The sequence below is a fragment of the Hyla sarda genome, chromosome 3 (genome assembly GCF_029499605.1).
Source record: "Hyla sarda isolate aHylSar1 chromosome 3, aHylSar1.hap1, whole genome shotgun sequence".
Lineage (NCBI taxonomy): Eukaryota > Metazoa > Chordata > Amphibia > Anura > Hylidae > Hyla > Hyla sarda.
In genome coordinates this window covers 204,201,858-204,222,268 of record NC_079191.1, presented here as the reverse complement: position 1 = coordinate 204,222,268, position 20,411 = coordinate 204,201,858, and the positions used below count along the sequence as shown (strand labels likewise).

At 37.9% G+C, this 20,411-nt stretch overlaps 1 protein-coding gene across 8 annotated transcripts in view; it reads left to right on the top strand.

Moving 5' to 3' along the window:
* Positions 1 to 20,411, top strand: part of COL12A1 (collagen type XII alpha 1 chain) — a 165,893-nt gene that overhangs the window by 90,654 nt on the left and 54,828 nt on the right. For all 8 annotated transcript variants that reach the window (XR_008891251.1, XM_056565894.1, XM_056565888.1 and 5 more), the window contains 15 exons: positions 3,001 to 3,143; positions 5,585 to 5,714; positions 6,123 to 6,242; positions 7,460 to 7,606; positions 9,030 to 9,146; positions 9,265 to 9,411; positions 10,219 to 10,293; positions 10,512 to 10,651; positions 14,662 to 14,785; positions 15,207 to 15,350; positions 16,694 to 16,858; positions 17,708 to 17,746; positions 17,842 to 17,980; positions 19,030 to 19,172; positions 19,721 to 19,830. Coding sequence is in view for 7 of the 8 variants with exons in the window: in XM_056565894.1 (XP_056421869.1) it covers positions 3,001 to 3,143; positions 5,585 to 5,714; positions 6,123 to 6,242; positions 7,460 to 7,606; positions 9,030 to 9,146; positions 9,265 to 9,411; positions 10,219 to 10,293; positions 10,512 to 10,651; positions 14,662 to 14,785; positions 15,207 to 15,350; positions 16,694 to 16,858; positions 17,708 to 17,746; positions 17,842 to 17,980; positions 19,030 to 19,172; positions 19,721 to 19,830 (1,883 nt within the window). In the remaining variant the exon portion in view is untranslated. The remainder of the gene's footprint in view (positions 1 to 3,000; positions 3,144 to 5,584; positions 5,715 to 6,122; positions 6,243 to 7,459; positions 7,607 to 9,029; positions 9,147 to 9,264; positions 9,412 to 10,218; positions 10,294 to 10,511; positions 10,652 to 14,661; positions 14,786 to 15,206; positions 15,351 to 16,693; positions 16,859 to 17,707; positions 17,747 to 17,841; positions 17,981 to 19,029; positions 19,173 to 19,720; positions 19,831 to 20,411) is intronic.

Genomic DNA, 20,411 nt, shown 5'->3' with positions numbered 1-20,411 from the left:
TTTAGACCAACAATTAGCTGGCTTGAATTGCATAAGGATAAAACGGCGCAATTTTTGGTGCCTGTGGCACATTTAGCCATGCCCATTTTTCAGCTATGGTGGAAAAGTCCCTCTAAAACCCATTGTAAGGCTAGGTTTCTACTTGTTTTTTTTTCTTTTTTACACTTAAAAAAACACCAGCAAAAACGCCAGAAAAACTGCCACAGGTTTTTCCTAAGTTTTGGCAGTTTTTCTGGCATTTTTTTCTGGCGTTTTTGCCTTTGAGTGGAAAATGCATTTTTGGCCCCTTTGGTGTTTTTTTTCTAAATTTGTTAGGTACCAAAAAAAAAAAAAAAAAACATGCAGAAGGGATGGGAAAAAATGTATTTAACAAAAATTTTTATAACAAATTTTTTTTTTTAATAAAGTGTGTGTTTAATTTGTTCTCTCTCTATTTTTTTTTTTTAGGTAGTACTACTACTCCAAGCATGGAACAAAGTTTTCCATGATGGGGGTAGTAGTACCTGTACTAATAGAAAGATTGCTCCTGACACCCGATGCGATCGTCCTATCTATTGCAGAGATGTGGAATGGCTCTATACAGCACTCGCATCTCTGCTCTGTACTCCGGCCAGCCAGTGATGTGAATAGATATTCACATTACTCATTCATATTTTCTGCCCAGAGTGGGGATTGGCCGGATGGTTGCAGCCAATCCCTGCTCTCAGAGGGAAATATGAATCAGTGATGTTCTATTCATATCACTGGTCAGCCCAAGTATATTGCAGAGATGCGAGCGTTGTACAGAGCCGCTCTACATCTCTGCAGTAGATAGGACGATCGCATCAGGTGTCAGGAGTGACACCCGCTGGGATCTGTCCTTAACTGCTGGTACTACTACTCCCAACATGGAACACACTCTGTTTCATGCTGGGAGCTGTTGTACCTGCATTAGCAGACTTCTGACACCCAATGCGATCATTCTGTATAATGTAGAGATGCGGGCGGCCACTCTTCTATGGTCCCCTGCACTGACGTATATATACACCTATTAATATTTCCCACAGAGTTGTGATTGGCTGGAACCATCTGGTCAATCACAGCTCTCTGCGGGAAAAATTAATAGGTGCATATATACGGCAGTGCAGGGGACCATAGAAGAGCGGCCGGCCGCATCTATAAATGATACAGAAGTATCGCAATTACAATTAGTACAGGTACTACTACTCCCATCATGGAACAGTGTGTTCCATGGTGGGAGTAGTAGTACTACCTAAAAAATGTAAAGATAAAAAAGTGAAAAACACACACACACACACTGCATTTTTATTATTGTCAGCTACATTTTTAGTGCCTGCACACATAAATTGATCCCTGTTTAAAAATTAATAAAAATGAAAGAAGTGATCTGATTGGTTGCTATGGGCAACTCAGCAACTTTTCCTCTGGACAGGTATTGATAAATCTCCCCCTATAGGTTTATTTCCCACAACGCAAAACGTTTCACAATCATTCGATTGCTTCCTCAGGCATTAATCTAAAAATAAAAAACTAGCATATTGTGCTTGTACTGAGTGACCACACCAAGACAAACAGAAAAGCCTATGTAAACCAAACTTGTTCCTATGCATTTTAAAAGAAATGTCTTCCTTTAGCAAGGATAGACTTTATGTCAACCCATTCTTTAAATAGACCTTGGACTGAGGGAGTAATGTGAGTATTTAAGGAGACCACCAAACTGGCATCTGTAGACTTATAAGCCATGCAATGCTCTACTGTTAAAAATAAAATGTGCAAAGTAGCTCTCCTTCTAAAGGGAAAGCTTCCACCCAATTCTGTTTCAAGGCTGTTAAAGAATTGAGCGCTAACTTACAGGGAAGCTACCTCAAATAGGTGGCACCAAGGGGGGGGGGGGAGGGTTTCTCTTCACTATAAATTCTTGCCTTTAGCACCCGGTATGCTAATGAGGGTCCAGACCAAAGCATAGGCAACCTTGGCACTGCAAATGTTTTAGACTACATATCCTATGATGCTTTTGCAGACAAAATGCTGCCAAAGCATCATGGGAGATGTGGCCCCAAACATCTGCAGTGCGGAAGGTTGCCTATGCCTGGTCTAGACTGTTAATTGTCCTGTCTCCACTGCTTATTTATCAGAGGCCTCAGGTTCAGGGCATCATTTCAGTCTGAATAGTCAAGAAGGAAGTTACCATTCTCAATGCTGGTGACCACCCAGTTGACAATATAGACCCTTATTAGCATATCAGCGATAGAAACTAATGGCACAGGTTGAATACTAACCTTTTTGGTTAGTATGGGGGTTTTAGTTAACTTTGTATCATTAATTTATATAAAAATGGACTTAGGTAGAGGTGACAATCGGTGGCCAGTACAGTAAAATATTTTAGTTCTTTAAAAGCAATGATATATAATCTATTTTGGGACCGCAAGAACATGTGAAGGTTTCCATGTCACTGGTCTGTCAGTCACATATCAATAACACCAACACCTTTATTTATATATGAGACATAGACTCCCAGAAAGACCTGGCCGCCTTCTGGATCTGACATCTTCTTGTACATTGGCAGCACCAAAATTAAATTTATTATTAAAACCAAAATCTCACTATATTTTGAGGAGAATGCAACTGTTCTACAATGTCCTAAAGAATTCAGTATGGAAAGTTTGCTCCTGTCTTCTATTAGAATTTCCCCTCTTTTGCTGACTGCTTTGCAAATCCCTCCAGCTACCAAGCGCCCTCCAAATTCTTGTGGTATCCCTCTTTCCACATTTCGTTCATACTGCGGTAGGTTTATTTCTTAATAATCTGCTAGTATGCCCTAGCTGGCAGCACCGTACTACACAGATTGTGCAAAGCAACCAGACACCAGGAGTGTGGTTGGAAACTTCTGAATTTCCTGTATTCACATGTTCATAATACGTATTTGACATTGCTGTAAAAAGAAATCACGGTTAATATCCAGACTGATAATTGCTTTGTAATTTTGCTTTTTTCCGACAGTACCTCGCAGTGGGCCAAAGAACATTAAAGTTTTTGGAGAGACAACCAACAGTCTCTCAGTCAACTGGGATCATGCCGATGGTCCAGTTCAACAATATAGAATTATCTATTCACCTACTGTTGGTGATCCTATTGATGAATATGTAAGTTTTCATGTTTTTGCAAGCTTTGCTTTTTTTTTCTGTATGTGGTTTTATAAAACCAATAGAACAATTATTTCTATAACATCATCGTTTCAAGTCTAATTCCTGTGGTTACTACTGTTAAACCCATTATCCCGCTTACCACCATGTCATAATCTCACATGTCTGCTTTGGCTATTCCTGTTATGTGAGAAGGGTTCCCTATGGCTTAGTTTATCACAGGCTGTCTCCCTACTGGGAACTCCAGAGATCAACTGTAAGCAAGATATACTATTTGTATCTTTTTTCTGTCCTGGTTAATAGTCCTAAACAGCAAACCTTCGTAACAGAGTATTGAAAAAGGGGTGTTCCGAGCAAGCCAACCCCATACAGTTCCTTCTATATAAATGCATTGTAAGGAGTTAAAATTGGAGTAACCTGCAGTCTCACCTGAATATTACACCATATTTTAGAACTACATACTAAAAGAAACATTTTAATGAAATTCATAATTCCTACTATTCCAATTGTGTCCAACCCTCATGGCTCACAGAAAAATGGTGTCTCACAAAATATTATTGTCTTACAAGATACTAAAATGACTAGTTGACTACGACCTAAAGCTAGTGGAACAGACATTTGATAAATTTAGATTTCCTTAAAGGGAACGTTTTTCCAATGGTCTGCTGTTTATTCTGATTCATACAGTAGTTTATGAAAATGTATTTGCTGCAGTAGGCTGTGTAGTAGACAGGCTTGTCCCTACTACTGTGCATAGGGAGAAACCTGCCAATTATTAGAGGATGGGTAACGGCGCCCCATGAATACCTGGATTCCTTATTCTTTATTTCTGGGGGCAGCACTGCCTCCTTTATCATCTAAGTTCTCATAATGTATCAGAATGAGCAACATACTGCTCAGTGAGATCAGCATTACTAAAGTTACAGGTTCTCTCTACAGTTGACCTGTGGTCAGTAAAAAAAAAAAAAGTGTCATGTTTTCATACCATTTTGTAGCATTAGATTGCTTTATTACCCCCCCCCCCCCTCATTTCACAGAGGGCGTGAAAGCTAGGATCAGTGAGGATATGAGGCTAAGTAGGTATGAAACAGGCCCATGGTGTGTGAATATGAGACTGAGAGGCTATGAATCAGGTTTAGGGGTGTAAGGATGAGGCTGAGGAGGTGTAAAACAGGCTCAAGGAGGTGAGTATATGAGGCTGAGAGGAAATGAATGAGCCTCGGTGGGTAGAAAATAAGGCTGAAGGAACATGAATAAGGCTAAGAAGGTGTGAATATGAGACTAACAAGGCTTGAATTAGGCCCAGGGGAATGTGAATATGATTCTTAGAGAACATGAATCAGGCTAAGAGGTGTGAATAATTGTCTGTGGCGTTGTGAATCAGGCTCAGGGCTATAAATATGAGGCAGAAAGGCTATTATGAATCAGTCTCAGGGGATGTGAAAATGAGGCTGAGGGGGTGTGAATCAGGCTCAAAGGGTGTCAATATGAGGCTGAGGGAGATACAAATCTATCTCGGGAGCATAAATCAGGCCCAGAGGATGTAAACATGAGGCTGAGGCGCTTCATTCAGGCTCAGGGTATGTGACTATGAGGCTGAGGGGTTGTAAATCAGGTTTAAAAGGTGTATATATCAATTTGAGGTGGAGGGGGCATAAATCAGGCTCAGTGGGTGTGAATATAAGGGAAAGGAGGTGCAAATCAAGCTCAGGGGGTGTAAATATAAGGGTAAGAGGCAACGAATCAAACTCAGGTTGGGATGAATAGGGAGTGTGAATATAAGACTGAGGGTTCTTGAATCAAGCTCTGAGTAGGGGTGTAAAAATGAAGGGCTACAGCCATTTTTGAAATAAAGTAATAAAAGCAAATTTAAAATAAAGATAGTTTTTTAAATATGGCAACCTAGGCTATAAAACTGACTATGCACAGGAACTTTCACCAATAAATTTGCATTTCAGCACAATTTATACTCTGAGCTCCTAAGGCATCACATTTTACATAACAGAAATACAGTATTACACTGTTGTCAGACATACGCATAAACCAGTCCCAAAATAACGTCACACCACTTTTATCCATATGTTCAACATTTTGCAGTCTGCATTCTATTGAAAGGAATGTATATCCAGTGTTGATTTTATAGTACAGATGCATCATACATTATGTCTGGTCTTCAGTGTTTACAGTGGTTTTGGCAGCATAAAATTTTAGTATGTATTCATGTTGCAAATATCTCCCCTACTGTACATATGATAAAATATGATATATACCCCAACATCAACACTATAATGTAAATGTATGAGTCACTTTATTCATTGTTATAAATTTATAGAGTTAAACAGAAGCTCCGACAATTGAAATAGACAACTTGTTACTTCTTATTATACCTTTTCTCTATCGTGTACCCCATTCTGCAAAGTAAAAATGTTTTGTTTTTTTAGGCAACTGTTCCTGGTAGAAGAAACAATGTAGTCCTGCAGCCTTTGTTGCCAGACACTCCATATAAAATTACTGTGGTGGCTGTGTATGGAGATGGCGATGGCGGGCAACAAACTGGAAATGGCAGAACAGGTAAGAGAATAAATAGACTTTATTTTTTTATGGCATGTGATTGATAAAGATGATATAAACAGCTTCTTCTATTGTGTTTAATGGGAACCGGCAATTTCCTATTGTTAATATGCCCATGGACACTTTATTAGCTTCTCTTGGTAAATCTAAAATAGAGTAATTCTCCTGCATTTATTGGGAGGATTAGAAATATGTATTTGGTAGTTTATGATATTGTCATCTATTAAACTAAAATGAATAAATTGTCCAGTGAGGACTACCTGTCTTTTCTCTTCTTGACTCTCGTGTATGTATCATTTTATATGTGACAATTACAATTTTATTGTCTATAAATTGTATTAGCCATATATATCAATCCAGCATTGCCTATAACACTTTGTCATACTGTATGTCATTATTATGTTATAGTTGGCTTACTTGCACCAAGGAATCTGCAAGTTTCTGATGAATGGTACACCAGATTCCGGGTATCTTGGGATAGAGCAACCTCTCCAGTTCTTGGCTATAAACTTGTATACCAGCCAAATGGTAACTATAATCTTTATTTCATTTATTTACCTTAATATTTATTGCTGTTAGTCTACACATATCTTCAATTTAGACAGTTTGTTCTACTTAGAAACATTTACCTTGTTATAGTCTTTACTGGATGGCAAGTAGTTTGCATAAACCCAGCATAGTACATTAGAGATCCTACTTCATCACTGATAGCAGACCATACATATTATACAATACTTTTTTATCGTAAATCATTTTTTCTAACATTATTATTTCTTTAAAATTTACAAAGATCGAAAGAGAAGCATACTCAACAAAATGCCCTAAAAAGGCCAAGTATGGAAACAACATCCAGGAGTTGTGTACTCAAGTACAAAACAGACGTGGTACACATCTACAGTCTTGCACAATGATCCAATTGCTTCTCAGCATAATTTCAAAAACCAACAGGTTGTTAGTATATACGTTTTGATCAAAAAGTACAAAGCCCACTCGCCACTATTTAGAGTGGGTCCCTAACGTCCCTAGCATAAAATGGCATAGCACTGGGCAGCGACCACCACCGCCGCAACACCAGTGCCCACAGGGGGAACGACCCACTGGCAGAGCGGCCCCAGCGCCACTCAAACCAGTCCATGGGTCGCACCTCCCCACAGACACGGCACCACGGCAGCAACGGACGCCGCACAGCACCACTCCAGTGTGAACAGGATGTTATAGCACACTTTCTATGCGTGGCGAGTGGGCTTTGTACTTTTTGATCAAATCATATATACTAACAACCTATTTTTGAAATTATGCTGAGAAGCAATCAGATCATTGTGCAAGATTGTAGATGTGCACCATGTCTGTTTTCTACCTGAATTAACATCTAGGAGTTGTGTCCTTGAAAGGGCATTTAAATAGGGCCAAAGCCTTTTTTATTAGTTCAGACAGCCTTTCATATGAAATGTTGACATGTAGTGCTGCAACCAAGTAAACGCAGCAGCATTCTAGCGTAGTGAAAAATAGTGACTTTTATTTATCACCAAAATGAAATTGCGACGTTTCAACCACCTCTCGTGGCCGTCCTCATGTAGTGCTGGTGATAAGTGAATGCATGGCCTGCCAGGATCAGCTGATCAGTATAAGGATCAGCTGATCATCAGAATTTTGGGGTTGTGGTAATAGGTCAACTTGGTTAGGTTCATGGACAATATTAACATACAAATTCACTATTAATTAACTGTATTCTGTTTCTTGTGAAGATTCTGATGAATCCATGGAAGTATTTGTTGGTGATGTGAATTCATACACTCTTCAAAATCTAAATCCTGGAACTACCTATGACGTTCAGGTGTATGCTCAGTATGACACTGGACTAAGTTCACCACTCAAAGGACCTGGAACAACCTGTAAGTCCTCTGCTAATATAAATATCAAAACATAAGTTGATCCTTTAACTGAATGCATTGGATGTATAGTAAAACCTCTTCAAAAACAACCACAAAAGGGCATCGTTTTACATTAGAGGGACAAAGGTTTATGCAGGAATATCAGAGTAGTGGATGTATGGAATAACCTTCCTGTAGAAGTGATAGCTGCAAATACTCGAAGGAGTGAAGGAGTTTAAGCATGCATGGGATAGGCATATTCTTAAAATATAGGGTCAGGGACTATCGATAGTATTCAGAATACTGGATAGAATAGATGACCGAATGGTTCCTCTATGTTTCTTTGTAAGACCACTCCTTTATCCTAGTCAAACAGATTTTTATATTCACCATATATTATGCAGACTAGCCATCTTCTTTATTATGCAGTTTTGGGTGGTCTTCCTAAAGACGTTTTGTTGTTTTTTTTTCAAGTAGTTTTTCAAGGAGTCTTTGACTTCTTTGAATCTCTTAACTGTTCAACTACACACATACATCTATTTGTAGCACATTTCTTACATGCCCTGGTTTTTATTTTGGCATCAGTTGAGCTCCAAGTTCTGGATTAAGGTTAGGTTTACACATTGTAAAAAAAAAAAAAAAAAACACTGCAGTAAAAAAAATTTAATTTTCTCTATAAGTCTATGGAAAACTGCACACATTATAAAAAAAAAACTGCAATAATTCCAACATTTTAAAACAATGTGCGAACTGACATATGCTTTTTATACCTATTTTACTGTAGTATTTTTGTTTTCATTTTACACTGTAGGAACCCAGCTGAATGTTTTAATTCTCCATGTGCTTGGCTGTAAACTCTTCTTGGCAGAACATATTAGGGGAAGCCATTATCTTTGCAAGTTGTGTGGCGTAGATGCCTATGCAGGCTCAGTTCCAGAGTTCCTTCTTTCAAGTTCATGATTTAGAGTGCCTAGAAATACAGATTGTTGGTGTAGATGTTTACAGGTTGGAAATGTTGTTGTAGATTGCATTTTAATTTGTTCTTCTGATGGGAGTCATGTTACCTACATCCTGTTATCATGCTTTTATTTATTTCCCCTGAAACATGTCATGTTGTTCATTGCCAAATGATAAGTCTTTAAGCCTGGCCATTGCATTCAGGGTTTGGAAAACATTTCATGCATATTAAAAAACTATGTTCAGAGCTCAATTTTAAGCTTTATTTAGATACCTCCTTGTAAATAGATAGTGGATAGAGATATGGAGGATGTTATGTGGTTAATAGGATGACCACAAATGCAGAAATTTGGAGGCTATATTGCAGACCAGACTTCCTTATATGTAAGAATGCTATACTGTATAGGTAAGGCATAGTGAAAAACTGCAGCATTGAGAATAGTCCCTTATTAAGCCTTAATAAAAAATAAACTTTTTCTATTTACAGTGTACCTAAATGTGACTGACCTGTCAAGCTACCAAGTGTCATGGGATTCATTTTGTGTTAGGTGGTCACCTCACAGAGCGGCAACATCCTATAGAGTCAAGCTAACTCCAGTTGATGGTAAGAGCAGATTGTTAGAATCTTTCTGCAGAACAAGAACTATTATCCAGTGATGAACACATTTTTCTCAATGCTGAATATATAATGATAAATGGGTATTATCTGTGTTACTATACAGGATCTCGAGGACAGGAAATAACGGTGCCTGGATCAGAGTCATCGAATTGTTTTACTGGTCTGAACCCCGACACTGAATATACTGCCACTGTATATGTACAGACACCAAACCTTGAGGGCAGAGGAGTTTCAACCAAAGAACGTACTAGTAAGTAAAAAGATTCATAAATCATTTTTAAATGTAGATTATAAATGGGCTCTAAAAAGGGCTTTAAAAGAGTGGGCTCATGTTTTAGGTGGCCTCATATTGGCAGTATGGGGGTCAAACAAAAGTAGTTGAGGTCAGCAAAATGTTAAAGGGGTACTTCAGCCCTAAGACAACTTATCCCCTATCCAAAGGATAGGGGATAAGATGCCTGATCGTGGGGGTGGGGGTCCCACCGCTGGGAACCCCCGCAATCTCTCATGCAGCACCCACCTGTCTCAGCTGCACAAAGCAATTATCGCTACATGTCTGAAGCCTCACAACCACGGGACCGGAGTATCGCGATGTCACAACTCTGCCCCTTGTGATGTCAAAAGGGGGTGGAACATGATATCACAAGGGGCCGAGTCATGACATCACAATACTCCGGTCCCATGGTCATGAGGGTTCAGACACGGAGCGATCATCACTAACTTTAGAGAGCAGATGGAACACTAAGCTATTGGCATGCTTCCCTATTTTTAAAGTATGAAAAGAACAGCAAATCATATGGGGTACGTGTCACATATGTAGACACGGAAACGATAATTTCTAATTGTTTAGGCATTACTGTAAAGAAGATCATATATTTTATTTTCCTTCATTTGCATTTGTGGTTGGCCGATTGACTTTTTATGGAACTGGCCCCAGCTACATTATATGTATTTGGTAGCTACACTAAAAAAGTGTATATAATATATGAAATTATATATAAATAACATTTTTGTCTTGCCATACTGCTAACTATAAATTTATTGTCTTAACCTCTAGCGATAAAGCCAACAGAATTACCAACTCAACCTCCTGCTCCTCCTCCGCCACCCACAATTCCTCCAGCCCGTGAAGGTAAGCAATATCTAATGAAATATAAATTCACAATCATGAATAATGCAACACTTATATGGTTACTAAATAAGTAGTAGAATATAAAAATACATTATACATTTTTCTAAGTTACATGTCGATTATAAAGATCTTTTTATGTTTTGTCTTTTTATGTCACTTAGGTAATGTAGAAGATAACCCATTAACTCATAACCTATGTCCATAATTCTTTTTTGTAGTGTGCAAAGGGGCAAAAGCAGATATTGTCTTCTTGATCGACAGCTCATGGAGTATTGGTGATGATAACTTCAACAAAGTCCGCCAATTCATTTTTAACACCATTGGAGCTTTTGATGTTATCAATCCTGCTGGCATCCAGGTGAGAATGACTGCAATACATGATCAGATCTCCATTGTCATTCCACTATATACCAACGAATTAGCAGTGGAACCTAAGAAATGCTCATATTTAATTTCTATCCATATATTTCCCAAAACAGTACTTTCAGCTTTAAGTAGATACCACTTTTTTTTTTTTTTTTTTTGTGTGTAAATGTAATACTGTGTATGAACATAAGGCACATTTAGTAATGCTATCTGAAACTAGATCAGACAGAAGATGCACCAAATTTATTACAGTGGTGTAGTCTGTCAGAAATGTTTGGCGCATATTGCTAGACATATTTCTTTTTCTTATGCCTCTTTGTTGGCTTACTTTAATCCAATATATTGTGCCAAAATTACACACCTTTTTTTTTTATACAAACAGCACTCCTTTTCTATATATCTTTATACAACTTACTAGTGAGGCACAAAAGTGGTCTAAAACTGTTATGTATGCCATTTTAGCCATAAACTAGACCAGAATTCCGTCTCATCTAACTTTATTAATACACCCTCTTTGTGTCTACCAGTTGTTTATGTCCATTGCAGTGGATGTCAGCACTCATTATTCACATCATTATTGACCAATAAACAGCTGTTTGTTTGTCACTGAAGATGTGAATAAACTATTTCACTTATATGCAACTGGTGAGTGCTGAAAGCTTTTTATACCAGTAGTGTATAGCCTCTAAATCTCCTGGCATGCCCTGACAATCAAAGTTACTGTGAGTTCAAGACTGAGAACAGCTGGGAGACTTTAGACTATAGAACACTGTTGTAAAGAGTACATTTAACTATATTAGTAATGTTCACCAGATGACCTTACAGAGAAACACCCAGTAGAGGGCAAGATAGCATTACTAGTTATTAAGTTTCTTTTCCATAACAGAAATTTACACATTAAACCTTTTCATTGAGTTTCCTTAGCTTATACATAGTTACATAGTTACATAGTTAGTACGGTTGAAAAAAGACATACATCCATCAAGTTCAACCAGGGAATTGAAGGGTAGGGGTGTCGCGCGATATTGGCGAAGGGATGGGATTTTATATTTCTTCAAAAGCATTAATGTTATTTTGTTCCAGGAATGTATCTAACCCTGTTTTAAAGCTGTAAAATTTTGCGGCTGTGACCAGTTCCTGAGGTAGACTGTTCCATAAGTTCACAGTTCTTATGGTAAAGAAGGCGTGTCGCCCCTTGAGACTTAACCTGGAACAGTTTTTCTCCATATTTTTTGTATGGGCCATTAATATACTTATATACATTTATCATATCCCCCCTTAAACGTCTCTTCTCAAGACTAAACAATTTTAACTCCTTTAATCGCTCCTCATAACTAAGATGTTCCATGCCCCATATTAGTTTAGCTGCGCATCTCTGCACCCTTTCCAGCTCCACAGTGTCCCTTTTATGGACTGGTGCCCAAAACTGAACAGCATATACCAGATGAGGCCGTACCAATGCTTTATAAAGGGGGAGTATTATGTCCCTGTCCCTCGAGTCCATGCCTCTTTTTGTACATGACAATATCCTGCCGGCCTTGGAAGCAGCAGCCTGACATTGCATGCTATTCTGTAGTCTGTGATCTACAAGTACACCCAGATCCTTCTCTACCAGTGACTCTGCCAGTTTGATCCCCCCTAAGACATACGACGCATGCATGTTATTAGTACCCTGATGCATAACTTTACATTTATCCACATTGATCCTCATTTGCCAAGTGGATGCCCAGACACTTAGTCTATCCAAGTCATCTTGTAACCTATACACATCCTCTATAGACTGTACCGTGCTACAAAGCTTGGTGTCATCTGCAAAGATAGAAACAGAGCTGTTAATGCCATCCTCTATATCATTGATAAATAAATTAAACAACAGCGGTCCCAGTACAGAACCTTGGGGTACACCACTAATAACCGGGGACCAATCAGAGTACGAATCATTGACCACCACTCTCTGGGTACGATCCATGAGCCAGTGTTCAATCCAGTTACAAACTAAAGATTCCAAACCCAAAGACTTTAACTTACCTGTCAGATGTCTATGAGGGACAATATCAAACACTTTAGCAAAATCCAGAAGCACTATATCCACAGCCATTCCTCTGTCAAGGTTTCTACTCACATCTTCATAAAAGCAAATTAGATTGGTTTGACAACTTCTATCCTTAGTAAACCCATGCTGGCTATCACTTATAATACTATTATCCCCTATGTATTCCTGTATGTAATCCCTTATAAGTCCTTCAAACAATTTACCCACAATGCACGTTAAACTTACCGGTCTATAGTTTCCTGGGGAAGACCTAGAGCCCTTTTTGAAGATTGGCACCACATTCGCATTGCGCCAGTCCCTTGGCACAATACCAGACACCAGTGAATCTCTAAATATCATTAACAGGGGTACAGATATTACTGAACTTATTTCTCTAAGAACTCTTGGGTGCAATCCATCTGGCCCTGGAGATTTGCTTACATTTATATTACTTAACTTACCTTGTACCATTTCTACATTAAGCCAGTTCAGTACATTACATGATGTGTTACCAGCACTGACCTGTCCAATGTCAGCTCCTTCTTCCTTAGTATGTACAGAACTAAAGAACCCATTCAGTAGCTCTGCTTTCTCTATATCGCCTGTGACAACCTCCCCATTATCATTATCATTATTAAGGGGTCCTACATGCTCTGTACTTGTTTTTTTTTGCATTTATATATCTAAAAAAATATTTAGGATTAGTTTTGCTTTCTTTGGCCACCTGTCTCTCATTTAGAATTTTTGCTGTTTTTATTAAATTTTTACAGATTTTATTAAGCTCCTTGTACTGTTTAAATGTTATAGCTGACCCATCAGATTTATATTTTTTGAAAGCAATTTTTTTGTTGTTTATTACTCTTTTAACATAATTTGTTAGCCATGTAGGATTTCGTTTTAATCGTTTATATTTGTTCCTCTTTGGTATATATTTAGCTGTATAGTTATTTAGAGTTGATTTAAAGATGTCCCATTTACCTTCTGTATCAGTGTTTGACAACACCTCCCCCCAGTCTATGTCCTGTAGTGCAGCTCTCAGCCCAGGGAAGTTTGCTTTTTTAAAGTTATATGTTTTGCCTTGCCCGCCTGTCTTTGTTTTCTACATTTTAAGTCAAAAGTAACTATATTGTGGTCGCTATTACCAAGGTTTTCCCGCACAGTTACATTACCAACCAGCTCTGCGTTGTTGGAGATGATCAGATCCAACAAGGCATCACTTCTTGTTGGGTCCTCATAAAATTATCCTGCAATAAATTTAGGAATTTTCTCCCCTTTGCAGTTTTAGCCAACCCCGGACCCCAATCTATATCTGGATAGTTAAAATCTCCCATTATTACCACTGTACCTGCCCGGGCGGCCCTCTTTATTTGTTTATGCAGCCGACCTTCTATCTCTTCAGTGATATTAGGGGGTCTGTAGATTACACCAAATATTATTTTTTCAGTATTTCCCTCCTTTTGTAATTCTACCCACAGTGATTCCACTTCCTCAGAATCATCACACACTATGGCATCGTTCACTCTGACTTTCATACCACTTCTTACATACAGACAGACTCCACCACCTTTTCTGTTCATTCTATCCTTGCGAAACAATGTAAACCCCTGAAGATTGACAGCCCAGTCATGCGAGGAGTCCAGCCATGTCTCAGTGACACCAACTATACCAATATGTTCCTCCAGTATCAAGGCCTCAAGCTCCCCAATTTTATTTTCTAGGCTAATGGCATTTGTGAACATACACTTTACATTTCCATCCTTTATGTTATTGGGGTTAATGGGATTCAAGGGTGTAAGTTTTATTTTCCTATGAAGCCTATTCCTATTAACTATTCTAACCCCTCCCTCCGCTCCACCCCCAGGTGTATACACAACATACGCTTTGGGCACAATGGATTTATACACATATCATAAGATAATAAACTCTAAACATGACATAAAGCATTTATATTGATCTATGATTCCTTGCAGGTTTCATTTGTACAGTTTAGTGATGAAGCTCAAACTGAATTTAAGCTGAATACATATTCTGATAAAGCCCAAGCTCTGGGTGCACTAGCTAACATCCGATACAAGGGAGGAAACACAAAAACAGGTATGTTGTACAGTAGACTTGCAAGTTGCTAATGTAGAAAATAAATTTTGCAAACAAGCTGAAGACGGCATACAGGTTCAGGAGCTCCATCACAGACTCAGGGTCCGTTGCACAATGGACACCAATGGCTGCTAGTGGATCCCATTGACTTAAATGGGGATCCATCTCGATTATGCCCGGTGTCACAATGTCCAGTGTCCATTTATTAGCAGGATTTCAGCTGAAGAAATAAATACTGCTTACAGTTCAATGGATTCTGCAAACTGAGCTCCCTGAACAAAGTTTCAATGCAGATGTGAACCTAGCCTTAGCGTCAGTCAAGAAATATCCTTAAAAAGCTGATTTTCGATGCCAGAGTTCCAGAATCAGGATAAAGCCATGCAGAGAAAGTGTCTTAAGTATTATAAATTATTTCTTGCAGGAAAAGCCTTGAAGTTTGTACGTGATAAAGTTTTGACTTATGACAATGGAATGAGAAGATCTGTTCCCAAAGTTCTAGTAGTAGTGACTGATGGAAGATCTCAGGATGACGTGAAGAAGTCTGCCAGGGATATTCAGCACTCTGGTATGCTCTTCTTAGAAAGGAGTTATTTACAGTAGAGTAACCCAATATAAGGATTATAGTAACTAGTTTGTAATTCCATGATATCAGTTATCATGAAGACATTCATTGACCATATAAATGCACAATATACAGGAGTGAAATGAATTAAACATACCCACAAACATTTATGTCTCTGAAATACTGATTCAGGTTTAATATGTGAAAAGTAGATGGTTGTTATAATTCTATGTTTCAATGAGCTATATTGAGTGCTGCACCGTGAGATGAGGAGAAAATGTCCTTTCCTGACTGCACTTTTCCAACTTTAAATTTAAGAGGGGCATTTCCTATGTGCCTCTGGTTGCAAAAATTAGAAGCACTCCTGGCCATATTGCTTTACTAACTAGTAGTCCATAACTCACTTTTGAGTCTGATCATTAAATCTCTCATTTGTTTTTTTATTGCATACTTCTTTAGAGAATAATATGTGTAATATACTGTAAAAGTGAACAAAGTGTTCCCTGTAGTCAGTCAAGCTGTTCCAATACGATAAACCACAGCCTGCTTATGTTAAGCAAATTGAAATGTGAACAGGCAGTTTTGAGACCAGTAATTTAAATAAAAGGACCACATTGGCTTGTATATTAGGGACTAGCTTTATCAACAAGTTCCCTAATATTAATTTAAGTGATATCTTGATAAATAGGAGAGACTATAGTGGATGGGCAGGCTTGGAAATCAAATATTCCCTGCTGGCTGTTCTCGGCACTGTTACCAAAATGTTGGTATCATTGAGAAATGATAGCATTTTAGGTTGTTTCTGTGGACCTGAGCTATCAAATTTACTGACAGCCCTAAACAAAGGTTAAGGAGCGGGAGTTTAACCACATCTGATGTCTTCGTTATGCAGCTTGTTCAAACGTTATTGAATCCCTCTGCTAGTGCCCAAGAGGTGAGCGCTTCTTTTTAAGTGCTCAGAGAGCACTGTATTGAGAGCATTCCTGGCCCTCCTCTAAGCTATGACTGATGGCAGTAGTGTCCAATTTGAAGAAGTTTCTTGACTTGAAAGGGATACTGTTCCTGTTAGAATAAAAGAGTTACAGCTGAGCTATTTTTTTTTTTAATAATTACTATAAAAATGATTCTCTAAATTGTGAATTGCTCTGACACACTGGAAATCTTTTACCAGTATATTTCCAATATTTCCAGTATATTTTATTCTGTTGTCACTTTTGCGTACTTTGAAAAACCAATAGAAATAAATGTTAGGATAAAGGACAATGAAATTGAAAGCCTTTGCAAAGAATGGATACAGCTTTCTCTGTGTATGGATGCATAAGGCAAATATGTTATGTATTTTTTAGGCTTTAGCGTCTTCGTGATTGGCGTGGCTGATGTGGATTATACTGAACTTACAAATATCGGTAGCAAACCAAGTGAACGGCATGTCTTCATTGTGGATGATTTTGATGCTTTTGAAAAGATTGAAGACAATCTGATCACCTTTGTGTGTGAAACTGCAACTTCAAGTAAGTGTTATTCTGATTCAATTGTAGTTGAGGCTAAACACGTTCTACACCAGTCCGTCTATTTTTCATTGCACATTGTCAGTTTATTACCTCGAAAAATACCTCAATTATTTTTTGAGAGGTGTTAATCCAATAATTGACTGGATAGGCCACAGTAGACAGATAAGTTTACTCAAGAGGTTTGTAAAAGATTTAAAACATAACATGAATTAGCTTAGTGTGAATAGCTCCAACTGTTTGCTAATTATTGATGGCTTCCAAGATAAGAAATCATTTCATGCTGCCAGTATAGATGTTTATTTGTCTGGAATTGCAAATAATATTGCAGTCGTTTTGAATTAGCCCAAAGATTAAGAGATCAGAGAGAAGCTATCAACAAGTATTGACTCAGTAATTGAATTACAAATGAATGGGGTCATGCCGACCTTTCTTTTAAGTGCATGCCAAAGAAATTCAAGGAAACAGGCACCCAATAGAAAGTTGAGCTTCTCTTGTTTCTAGGAATGTCAGACATGCCAGAAAAACTTTTATAAGACCAGACTCCAAGTTTATAATAAATGACACATCAGGAAATTGATGTCAATAACAAGAACATGTTGTGCTCTTTTGTGAACTTTGCTTCCATTTACAATGATGTGAACCCTATTTACACTTTCTAGAGTGTTACCGTAAATATGGTGCCAATAAATACATCACGTAATGCACCCCAAGCATTCAGGAGCAGTAACAAAACTAACATTATATTTAAGATGATGTAGTTTTGCAAAAGCAATGGCAATATCACTCATGTTTGTGGTGCTGAAGGTGTAAAAATTCATAACGCTATCTTGTTATTGCTTTTTCTTTCAGCTTGCCCACTTATGTACCTTGATGGCTATACATCCCCTGGTAAGAGATACAGTTTGTATTCTTATAGTACATGCTTAAATTGTCTTCATTATACTATTTGCAGTGTTTTCATACTTTATTTTTTATTTTTTAAGGCTTTAGGATGCTAGAAGCATATAACCTTACAGAAAAGACTTTTGCGTCTGTCCAAGGTGTCTCAATGCAACCCGGTTCTTTTAACAGTTTTCCTGCGTACAATCTGCACAAAGATTCCTTCCTCTCCATACCAACCACGTAAGAAAAGTGCTATAATGTAGGCCTAGAGGAGGCCTTAATAGAAATTAAGACTAAAGAAAAGTGTATAATGCTTTCACAATAACTCAAGAAACACCATGTATTTGTAGAAAAAAATATATTTACCACCCAAAACAATAACTGAATAGTATTTCACTGTTAAGTTATAACTATAAAGAAAACTTTTCTTGGGTAACCACTTTAACTGTTTACATACTTATCTAATGCTTATCAAGTATCTGTTTGATGCATCCATTTGAAAAAGAAGGGAATATGTTAAATAGAATTAGTTGTTAGACTGTACATTACCCATCCATGAGCCACATTATTTTTAAGCTAAAGAATAGCTGATTGTCCTTAAATGAGTTTTCTAATGACACAACCAGTTGTGTGGTGGTTTGCAAATGTAAAATAAAACAACAGCTTACTAATACACTTTAATAATGAAAACTATACAGAGGCTCCCTGTAGTGGAGCTTCTGGAGCATCTGTAGTAAGCAGTGACATTTCCACACAGACAGAGAGAAACCTTCTCCTTCCTCTGTGTCAGTGATGTGATGAAGGTGGCTAGATGTCTGGCTCAATTCATTAGTTGAGGCAGCCTGCTTCTCCTTCACAAATAATGCTTTGCTTCTTCTAATGCAAATTGTTTGCTGTTGTTTTATCCAACTTCATGTCTAGTGTACATCCTGTAATCGACTTCCTGTTCCTGTTGTACACGCTAGCTGGGAATTCAGCCAACTCTATCTCCCTCCCACTATACCTTCTTGAATATATCCCCGCCCACTACACCCCCAGGAGCCTCCTATATAGTAGGAGTGAGATATAGTTGGCTCTATTTCCAGACAGAGTGTTAATGTACACCAGACAGCAAGTGGATGAATAACTACTTTACTTAAATCACCAATATATGTTCATTGAATAGACAGTTAAAAATAGGTTTCATTATTGTAAAACTTTTTTTTTACTATACCTTAACTTTGTGTTCTCAATATAAATACTATTCTGCATATTTTTAAGAAGTACCACATATTCAATCTTGTATATAGTGAACTACATCCTGACGGATTACCACCATCCTACACTATCATCCTATTATTCCGTGTGCTCCCTGAAACCCCCAATGAGCCATTTTCAATATGGCAGGTCACAGACAAGGGCTACAAACCACTGACAGGAGTGACTCTGGATGGTAAGTATCTTTCTCATCTTTTGTGTTTCTCATGTTTTCCCTTTAAGCAGAGGTGTTGATAGGAGAATAACATCAATGGCTTTGGTCAATGTAACACCCAATGTATATTTAGTGTAAAAGAAAATGTTCTGACTTATCCTTACATGTCTAACATCAGGATTTTCTGTTCTCTTTTGGCTGCTGAAAGATAAATTGGTAAATAGCTTCTCTAATATCACAAAGTTATGTCGGGTTCAGTGCTCTAATCTGTCAGCTCTGCTCTTTTTGCATGTACGCGTCAGGTTTTTATCACTAGTTACAGAGATTCTCTTTGCTCAGAATACGGGAAGCAACTTGTTTAGTGGCAAAAAGTCTAGAGAAGATAAATCTGACAATTGTCTTTCAGTGAGATATCATATGTGACACATCTGATGTGATGGAATAACACCATAAAGCATGATAATTCACATACATTGCTTAACTTTTGACACCTCTGCTCCTCTAATGTTTAAGTCTGTGTACGACTTGTTACTCTGGTATGACTTAACATAATTTCAACATTTCTCTAGGATCCAAACAAACACTCTCATTCTTTAACAAGGGAGCTACAGGAGAAACTCAGACAGTAACATTTGATGGTGATGAAATAAAGAAGCTCTTCTATGGAAGCTTTCACAAGGTAACTTATTTACAGTTTTATCCCGAATTGCAAACCTTTACTGGCTTCCAAATTGTACGTATTGGTATCAATTATGTTGACATAGAATAAGTCCCAGATCACCTCTGTTTTGTTTAATCTGCCAGAACAGTCATCTACTATGTCTTAGGTATGTCATAAGATTGCATTATGGTCATATTAAAGCCACAAGACCTGGACCACCAGATCATTCAACTCTGATAAACATAGTTCTCCATAGAGCCCTTTGGTGATCTTCGGTTGGTTCAATACAACTGTGGGGTTTTAAATTTTGCAGGATAGATACTATAATGCAGAAATGTTTGGGCTGTAGGAATGCCACCAATAAGGGCAGGTTTACATCTGAAACTACCTATATGATATACAACAGCAAACCAGCTGAATGGTTTGCTCATTCATATCATAGCATTCCTGCTCTATTGATCAAGGTATACTTTTTATACACATAATAAAAAAAAAACAGTGTAAGCTTGTAAATATTCTAATGACATATTAATTAGCTGCCCTCATGCATTGGATGGTATCAGTGCTGTTTGTGCTATACCCAGTACATGTTAGTTTGG